Source organism: Sinocyclocheilus anshuiensis, unplaced genomic scaffold, assembly GCF_001515605.1.
Source record: "Sinocyclocheilus anshuiensis isolate Anshui unplaced genomic scaffold, SAMN03320099.WGS_v1.1 scaffold1639, whole genome shotgun sequence".
NCBI lineage: Eukaryota > Metazoa > Chordata > Actinopteri > Cypriniformes > Cyprinidae > Sinocyclocheilus > Sinocyclocheilus anshuiensis.
The window spans coordinates 207583-217888 of record NW_015548336.1 but is presented as its reverse complement, the minus strand read 5'-3'; the positions used below and the strand labels follow the sequence as shown (position 1 = coordinate 217888).

At 36.4% G+C, this 10306-nt stretch overlaps 1 protein-coding gene across 1 annotated transcript in view; it reads left to right on the top strand.

Annotated features, from left to right (window-relative positions):
• Positions 1-2296: 2296 nt before the first annotated feature.
• LOC107656545 (ethanolaminephosphotransferase 1-like) overlaps positions 2297-10306 on the top strand; it is a 12782-nt gene continuing 4772 nt past the window's right edge. The window contains exons 1-5 of the mRNA XM_016444428.1: positions 2297-2486; positions 6169-6237; positions 6931-7039; positions 8135-8209; positions 9315-9577. Of these exons, the coding sequence (XP_016299914.1) occupies positions 2310-2486; positions 6169-6237; positions 6931-7039; positions 8135-8209; positions 9315-9577 (693 nt within the window). The 5' untranslated portion in view covers positions 2297-2309. The remainder of the gene's footprint in view (positions 2487-6168; positions 6238-6930; positions 7040-8134; positions 8210-9314; positions 9578-10306) is intronic.

The following is a 10306-nucleotide window of genomic DNA, read 5'->3' as shown; positions in this document are numbered from 1 at the left end:
AAGCAATGCACACACAAAATGCCTCACATTTCTTGCAAAATGAAGCACTGCATTCACAATATCACAAACACATCTCAAGAGCAAACATTTGTCTTACATTGCAAACACCTGCGCCATAATAAATGTTTAGATATATCATATAGCCTACACACAGTTATTCAAAACCTAAAGCTCTTCTGTCATGAGCTCCTATGTACATTTCTGTACAAGATTGAAAGTAACTGGAAGAGAGATGTTGAAAAAGTCACGGTAAACACGAAAGCAAGACTGAAACCATTTTTTATTATTTTTTTTTACTGTATGCATTTGTGGCTGTGAATACAGTATTACACAGTACAAAAGAAAATAAATACATCAACCACGTGTAGATGTGTATTTATTTATAGGCCTATTCTAAAGCCATGATTGGTTGGTTTTAAGTAAAGCAATGAGTGCTTGCACATGTGAGGAGTTTAGTGTGAGGCACTTTGATTGGTTGTGTTTGAAAAAGGAAATCAAAACACTTCCTGTTAGATTTTTGTGTTACATCGAGAATTGTGTGTTGTGTTTTGCAAAAAGTGTTTTATGAAATTGAAAAGGCCGAGAATTTGTGTAGCCTATGGTTTTGCAGATTTGGTGTGTGGTTCTGGTGTTTGAGTGTCAGGTTTCAGAAGTTGTGTGACAAGTAAAGATTTTGTGTGTAAGCAGTTGAAAAAAACTGTAATATTTAGATGGAGGTTAGTGTTGGGTCGTTCTTGAACGATTCGTGTTCATTTTGCTGAACGAGACTCAAAGGTCCGAGTCGGTAAAATGATCCGAACTTCCCATCACTAATGGAGGTAAGGTACCTGTCACGAAGCTTCCGTAGCATCAAAGAAATTAAAACATCTCGGTTACGTATGTAACCTTGGTTCCCTGAGTAGGCTGCCGCAGCACAAACATCTTCCGACGAAGACCCTTTAAAGAAGGCCTGAGAAGAAGCCACTGCTCTTGTAGAATGAGCACGCACCCCTAGAGGCGAAGTCAAGTCACGCGCCTCATAGGCCAGAGAAATAGCCTCCACTATCCAGTGTGACATCTGCTGTTTAGTGACAGCAGAACCTCTGCTCTTACCACCAAAACACACAAACAACTGGTGCCCTTACTGGGCAGAGACTCAGGCTAACCTGAGATCAGCTGGGGAAAAAGCCTCTAAGACCACTTGCTGAAAGCGAAACGGAGTCGAAGCGACCTTAGGAACATAATCAGGCCTAGGTCGCAAAAAGACTTTAACCAGCCCTGGGGCAAAGTCCATACACAAAGGGCTGATGGAGAGAGCCTGCAGATCCCCTAAGAGGCCTACGGGGCTGAGACGGAGTGCGGCTGGACAAAAATCGATCGTCCAGTTTCGACTGGGACTGAGTTTGCGCCGGCTCGCTATCCCACTCTAACCCCAGCTTATCCACAGTGCGCGTTACAACGTCTAATAGTTCGCTTTAAGACGGGGAAGTGCGTTTCTCCTGTCCACTCGGAGGGAGAGAACTGCACAGTTCGCCCAATAAATCCTCCGAATCGGAGGCTGCTGTGGACAGCACGTCTTCATCATACGGCATACAACCGAAAGACATCGCATCGCGAGCTTCCGGGGTAGGCCGCAAATTATCATTAACGAAGACCACGGGATCCCCGTAGCGCTCTTCGAGCGCTTGCACATGGCCCGGAGAGAGCGAGAGAAAAGGAGAAATCTCTGTTGACTCGCCCTCTAAACGCCTCGGTTCGCATGCGTCACCCCAAGCGACCATCTCGTGCGGCGCCTCGGCAACCACAGAAACGGAATAGCGGGGGTTAGACGCGAGGCCTACTTTATTTGAGAATTAGCCGTAGGCTATCACAGTGTCGACAATCAGAAAGGCCGCTAAGCATTGCACGCACCTGTCATGAGTGTCTCCTCCTGCGATGAACCTGTCACACGGCTCGATGCATCTCCTGTAGCTCATCGTGTCCGCTGAAGAGGAGTAAACTGCTCTTTTTAGAGAAATAGCTAAGAACACGACCTTTTTTTTTTCTTTTTTTTTTGCTTTCCTACGGGCGACAGGTGATTTGCTTCCTGAAGGAAATGAAATCTGATGAAAATAGCGCGCAGCACGCTATATAGCTCACCTACGTGCGCTTTGGGGGCGGTGCTAAGCGCTATTTGGCCAATGAATTGGCGTGATGGTATAAGGGCTTCAGACATTCGTCACACCGAAGGTGTTCCCAAAGCGATGACGTCATCGCAACATCGAAGTGAGCCTATGAGAGGGAACTCGTGTTTCTGATGTTTTACTGCAAGTTCCAGGTCGGCTTTTATTATGAAAGAACACACGTCAGACGTCACGCCACTGCACCGCCGCTCACGCGCAGCACTGCGGATACTGTGTGCCGACACGGTGGTGAATTTCGGTCCGTCTCAGAGCCGTGCTGCGGTCATCATGGCTCTCTACCACTATGTCACCCAAGAGCAACTCTTGGGTTTTGATAAATATAAGGTAAGGCCGCTCTTATTCTTTAAAATGTGTAGGACTTTAGGGTGTCGGCTAGCCGAGCCGTGCTGTTAATGCTATCATGAAGCATGAGGTCTGCCGGTGTGTGTCGCTCTCTAGAAAGGACAACGGCGGCTTATTACCACTTATAAAGAGAAATAGTATATTTTCCCCTCGAATTTGTGGGATGAAATGATACACAATTTAGTTATTAGTATATATACATCCAACTCAAAGGTTTTAAGGACATATTAAGTGTTATTAACCGGTTAATTAACTGTCGTTCCACAGTGACTTGAAACCGCCGGTGAAAGTAGATATTCAGTTCTAAACCATAGTTTTACCAGCTAAACACGGTGTCCAGTTTTGTTGTAGTTGGTCTACATGCGTTGTTGTCGGTTAGTTTGTAAATTGGGTTGAATTGTAAAGGGATGGGCTCCTGGTTCCGTCTCTTAACAAGGATCTATGGTGGTAAGGACATCATTTGCATGTGAGACACAAGCTCCCTGTGCTTTCACTTTAATTGTTCGTTGTGTTCACTTGAAATTCAGGTGTTACTGTATTTATAGCAGTGTAGTGTCAGAGTCCTCTGATATAATTTACAGAAGAAGAAGCACCTGAAAGGATTGAGATGCAAAGCTCTTTCTTTATCCAATTATTAACCCCTTTGCTTGCATAACCCGTATCTGTTTTGTTCATTATTATAACTTCTTACTCTGTGGGCGTTTGTCTTGGACTATCTATCTATCTATCTATCTATCTATCTATCTATCTATCCACTTACTTAATCTATAATTCTTAATCAATATGGAGTAGTTTTAAAAGTATTTTTAAGTGATGCTTTTATTCAGCAAGAAGGCATTAAAACATAATGTTATAAAATATTTATTTGTCAAATAACGGCTGTTCTTTTGAACTATTGTTCATAAAACAATCCTGAAAAAATGTATCAAGGTTTTCACACAAATATTAGGCAGCACAACTGTTTTCAACAATGATGATAATAAGAAATGTTTCTTGAGCACCAAATGAACATATTAGAATGATTTCTGAAGGATCATGTGACACTGAAGACTGGAGTAATTATTACTGAAAAATTAGCTTTACAATCACAGGAATAAATTAAATTTGTAAATAATATATTATTAAAATGGTACACGGTTATTTTAAGTTATAATATTATTTCACAATTAGGGCTGCACAATGAATCGGATTTCTAATCGCGATTACAATTATGGATGCCACAATTACGTAATTGTTCAAAGTCCACTTATGTTATTCTGCATGCTTAAGATGCTTTTTTTTTCTTTCTACATGTTATCTTAAGGGTTTTTCCCATTATTTAAATTTTAGTTTTAGTATAACATTATAATACCATTCATATTTGTACTTTTTTATAATTTAAAGAAGAAAACAATCCGATGTATAGTTGACATTTGAGGATTAATACTATAGAAAAGCACTAAAACTTTTTCAGTTAAAGTGTTTTCAGCTTGTTTTTTTTCATATAAAAATACGGCATGCAGTTGCATCAAACAATGGTATAAACATCATTCAGTGTAAATTGTGATAATCGTAATTAATAATCGCAATTACAATTTCAAGGGAATAATCGACAATTATGATTTTTGTCATAATCGTGCAGCCCTATTCACAATATTACAGTGCCATTATGTGTGTTCAACAGGATCCAACAGAATGTGCTTATTTAATTTATTAATTATAAATTACTTGCTAAAAATGAACACAAAATATCTGAAAGATTATGTCTATAATAAGAAATGTTTCTTGAGCACCAAATGAACATATTAGAATGATTTCTGAAGGATCATGTGACACTGAAGACTGGAGTAATTATTACTGAAAAATTAGCTTTACAATCACAGGAATAAATTAAATTTGTAAATAATATATTATTAAAATGGTACACGGTTATTTTAAGTTATAATATTATTTCACAATTAGGGCTGCACAATGAATCGGATTTCTAATCGCGATTACAATTATGGATGCCACAATTACGTAATTGTTCAAAGTCCACTTATGTTATTCTGCATGCTTAAGATGCTTTTTTTTTCTTTCTACATGTTATCTTAAGGGTTTTTCCCATTATTTTAATTTTAGTTTTAGTATAACATAATACAATTCATATTTTTATTTTATTTTTTATAATTTAAAGAAGAAACCAATCCGATGTATATTTGACATTTGAGGCTTAATACTATAGAAAAGCACAAAGTTTTTCAGTTAGTGTTTTCAGCTTGATTCTTTTCATATAAAAATACGGCATGCAGTTGCATCAAACAATGGTATAAACATCATTCAGTGTAAATTGTGATAATCGTAATTAATAATCGCAATTACAATTTCAAGGGAATAATCGACAATTATGATTTTTGTCATAATCGTGCAGCCCTATTCACAATATTACAGTGCCATTATGTGTGTTCAACAGGATCCAACAGAATGTGCTTATTTAATTTATTAATTATAAATTACTTGCTAAAAATGAACACAAAATATCTGAAAGATTATGTCTCAAACAACTAATAACAGTATTATTGCTTTTTGGTAATTTTTCCATAGTTGTCATTTTTCTGTTATATTTTCATAATGCATATATTATGTTTTTGTTATGTGATAATTATTCATTTATAATCCATGAAATAAACAATTAAATCTTTAATTTTAGGCATCTCTGAAGAGGATCATTTGGTTAAAAGGTTGTGGAACTGAAGGGGTCGAGAGGTTGAATTCCTGGGTGTGATGCAGAGTTTTGTGTATTTCTGAGTGGTTATTTGACAGAGCTTGTGAATGAAAGTGTCTCTGACCCTGTGTGTCTTCTGGTGTAATGTCCTGTTGGCCTGATAAGGTGTGTTTATTTATTGCCAGTGTTTTGGGCTGTTAGTTGTACAGGCTGCTGAGTTGGTATGTGCTATTCTTGCTCTGCATGTTTGCACATACTTGTAGGGGTCATTGAACATACATGACTGCACCCTCATGACTACCGCAGTGTGTTTATTTTACCCCTGTATCTGATCAGGTTATCATATTTAGTTTTAATTTCAGCATTTTTGTGTATATTTAATTAGTGGTTTTGTATACATTATTTTCCTAATTTAATTGGGGGTTTTTTTAATCATCAAACTGTGTTTTTACCTAAGCATATTGGGCTGAATAAGCGTATATTTTAGAAAGCATATTTTTCAGGGGTTCAAGGGTTTTGGTTCAGGCCTTCCCAGATCCAGATGTTTTCAAGGCTTCAATAGCCGCCCAATCCCTAAGTGTTAGCTCACACAGTGAACACATGCTGGGGAAGTGGTTGAAAAGTGATCTGCCTTCATCACCACTGAATCATACCACTTACTATTGTGTGCTGTAGTGAAGAGTTTCATATTTGATAGACATTATTATATTCAGGCCATTTTAAATTGCCTTTAGGTTTGAACTTAAGAATTTATTTTCCAGTTGTACCTACTACTTGTGCAGAATCTAATTAGAGATTTATTGATATTATGTAGTTGACATTTGAATCATCTCATCTGAAGTTTGTAGACACCGTGCAATATTAGTTGAGACGGCAGAAACGCTCTGTTGTTAACACTTTTCAACATTCACACTTCTGGACCTGAGTGTTAATGTGCTGTCTTATTCTGCATATCTTGTCATCTCTTTTTTTTTTTTACAGTACAGTGCGGTTGACTCCAACCCCCTCTCTATCTACGTCATGCACCCCTTCTGGAACTCAGTAGTGAAGGTGAGAGTCACGACTGTCGTTTTGAATGTTACCAGAATATAAAAGGCCATCCAGTCTCTCATATCAGATAAAATAATAAGAATTTATTATTATAGATTAATATTTATTTGAATAATAAATTCAATATACTAAATAAACTATTTAAATAATGCATTTATTTTATTTATTTATATAAGTGGATGCATTAAAACTCAAGGCTGTGAATATGATAAACAGCAATATTTTATTAATTTTCATATTTTAAAATTGTATATTAACTATACAGTATTAAATTTCAATATCAATATCAAATTGTAATATTTCGATTTACAATTATTTAGTAATTATTTAAAAATTTAGTATAGCATTTTATTTATTTTTGTAATTAGAAATTTAGAATTTTAGTATAGCATTTTATTTATTTTTTCATTTATTCATATTGTATATTAAAATGTTTTTATTGCATGTTATTTTGTGTTATAAAGATGCGTTTATGAAAATGTGTTACTTGTCTGTCAATGTTTATAAAAATATTTCGAATCCATGAATGTATAGAGGTATTTTACATGAAAAGAATAACATTACGTTGTGTTTTGCTTTCATTGAATTGCATAAATGCAACATTAATGAATGTTCCGTCTGGCTCTGATTACCTGCGAGAAAGATCTGACCATTTGCAGCTTGCTAATTTCTCTCTTTCTCGCTCTGTCTCAGATCTTGCCCACATGGCTTGCCCCAAACCTCATCACATTTACAGGGTTCATGTTCCTGGTACTCACCTTCACCTTGCTGTCCTTTTTCGACTTTGACTTTTATGCCTCAGGTGAGGTCAATAAACTGTGTGTGAATTATTGTTTTGGTTTTGATGCACTAGTGAGAGGGTATTGTGGGTAATGCTCTCTTTCTCAAAGCTTAGAGACTTTAACACATTTGTTATGATTACAACAATAACCAATTAATGATTGTGCAATAAGAAAAAGGTTGTGCAAGTACATTCTTTTTTTATATGACAAGGATCAAGGTCTCACTTCCAGCTCATCATTCTCTCAATTATCAGCTAACCATCTGTTAATACACAGCCACACCTGTGCACATAGCAGCTCCCTCACATATACACACACTGTACATTCAGTGTTGTGGAGTAAATAATTAAAACAAGTTCTGCTTTCAAAAAAAAAGAGTGTTAGTGCTAGTAACAAATCTGATTCCATTAGGTAGTAATGAAGACAAAACATTTTGAAGTCATAGTGTTTTTCACTGATATGTAGCATTGAAAAGTTAAATTCGTTCTTCATAAATGAACTAAAAATGTAGGTATTTTTATGGGTATATTTTATAGCAATTCATTTAGTTTAATGCTGCTGTTTACTATTTTTGGACTTATTTTAAGTGATATAAATGATTACATAACATAAACAATGCGCTCAATTAATTATGTAATGTATTGTATGTATGTTTCATTTTTAATGTAATTTGTTGTGCAATTTATTGTATATTTTCAAGTTTAATGCTGTTATCATTGCTGAGTTGGGAAGTCGTGGCCTAATGGTTAGAGAGTCGGACTCGTAACCCAAAGGTTGTGGGTTCGAGTCTCGTACCGGCAGGGATTGTAGGTGGGGGGAGTGAATGTACAGCGCTCTCTCCCACCTTCAATACCACGACTGAGGTGCCCTTGGGCAAGGCACCGAACCCCCAACTGCTACCCGGGCACTGCAGCATAAATGGCTGCCCACTGCTCCAGGTGTGTGTTCATGGTGTGTGTGTGCACTTTGGATGGGTTAAATGCAGAGCACTAATTCCAAGTATGGGTCACCATGCTTGGCCACATGTCACGTTACGTCACGTCACTTCACTAATTGAGATTGTACCTACTCACAAATGACATTGATTATTTTGTGGGTGTTGTTTTGTGGCACAGGGGAAGGCCATACACATGTGCCAAGCTGGGTGTGGATAGCTGCTGGTTTGTTCAATTTTCTGGCCTATACCTTAGGTAAGTGTTTATTTTTTTTTTTTAAATGGTACTAATGTTAATTGACCAATCTGTCAGCTAGTGGTCTTAATCTTTCTGAATCATTTTGCAAAATCTATTTATTCGTGTGTAAGTCACATTTTTGCTAATAGAGTTTGATTTGAAAGATTGTTCAAGTTGTTGTTCAGAACATTCACAGTTCTCATTAACACCGCACATACCTGTATGATATTGAACACACTCCTTTATTTAAAAAGCTAAGCATGAGCTAATTAAGTTTTTTGAGTTGTTTGATTAATATTATCAGCAAAACGGACAATATGTGACCCTGGACCACAAAACCAGTCTCAATGTATGTAGCAATAGCCAAAAATACATTGTATGGGTCTAAATGATTGATTTTTGGACATTAAGTAAAGATCATGTTCCATAAAGATATTTTGTAAATTTCCTACTGTAAATATATCAAAACGTAATTTTTGATTCGTAATATGCATTGCTAAGAACTTCATTTGGACAACTTTAAAGGCGATTTTCTCAATATTTAGATTTTTTTGCACACTCAGATTCCAGATATTCAAATAGTTGTATCTCGGCCAAATATTGTTCTATCATAACAAACCATACATCAATGGAAAGCGTATTTATTCAGCTTTGATATGGTGTATAAATCTCAATTTCAGAAAATTGACCCTTATGACTGGTTTTGTGGTCCAGGGTCACATATTAGGTGTGTTAGGATTCATTTATACTAGAGCCTAATGCACAGATCTGATTTTTGACACAAATCTTATTTTTAGTCCCACATGTGTACATTTATAAACCTACTGACGTGTGCTGTATACTTTAATAACTCACTAGCCCTTTAACCAAGAAGGACATTTGACCGTAATACAGCCACAGAAGACACATTTGCATATGAAAATATGAACACTCAGCAAATTTGTAGAGGCTTGCTTTTTAACACTAGTTTTTTAAGAGAAGAGCTGTGAACTTGTCTAGGATCCAGAGAATTTCTGAAACATGTGAATGTGGTAGCAAGATTGGAAACATGTTTGTGTGGGAATGTGTGTATGCTTGCATATATGACTTTGAAATATATTTTGTTGTGTGTGTGTACATGCAGATGGTGTGGACGGTAAACAGGCTCGGAGAACAAACTCCAGCACTCCGCTGGGTGAGCTGTTTGACCACGGCCTGGACAGCTGGGCATGTGTGTTCTTCGTCGCTACAGTGTACTCTGTCTTCGGACGGGGTGAGACAGGCGTCGGAGTGGTGATGCTGTATTATCTGTTATGGGTCGTCCTGTTTTCCTTCATACTGTCCCACTGGGAGAAGTACAACACTGGGATTTTGTTCCTGCCCTGGGGCTACGACATCAGTCAAGTGGTAATTTATTACCTAAAGATAAGCTCATGAAAAGAAAATGTTTTTTATAAACTATTAAAATATAGCCATAAACTATATATATTATGCAATATTAATGTTATATTAGTAATATGTAATATTATACTAAAATATACTAATGTATAAAGTTTTACTTGTAAAATTATTTATTTTAATATTAAAATTGCACTGTCGTTCAAAAGTCTTGAGATAGTTTTTAAAATTTGATCAAAAATACAGCAATATTGTGAAATATTACTATTTAAAATAATTGTTCCCTATATATATGAGAATGAGAATGAGCTTTATTGCCAGGTATGTTTACACATACGAGGAATTTGTTTTCGTGACAGAAGCTTCCACAGTGTAACAGAATGACAGTGACAGAACAAAAAACACAGATAATAAAAAATAAAAAATAGAACAAGTAAATAAGGAATAAAAATATATAAATCGACAATTGTATGTGCAGGTATATTACAATAGACAGTTTTGTATGTACAGGTACTGTATATTATGTGCAAATTTTAGGTGCAGACTGAGTATGAGTGTTAGATAAATAAGTGTATGAGTGTATAAATAGTGTGTGTTCCACAGTTATTGTCAAGTGTTCATAAGATGGATTGCCTGAGGGAAGAAACTGTTCCTGTGTCTGGTCGTTCTGGTGCTCAGTGCTCTGTAGCGTCGACCAGATGGCAACAGTTCAAAGAGGGAGTGTGCTGGATGTGAGGG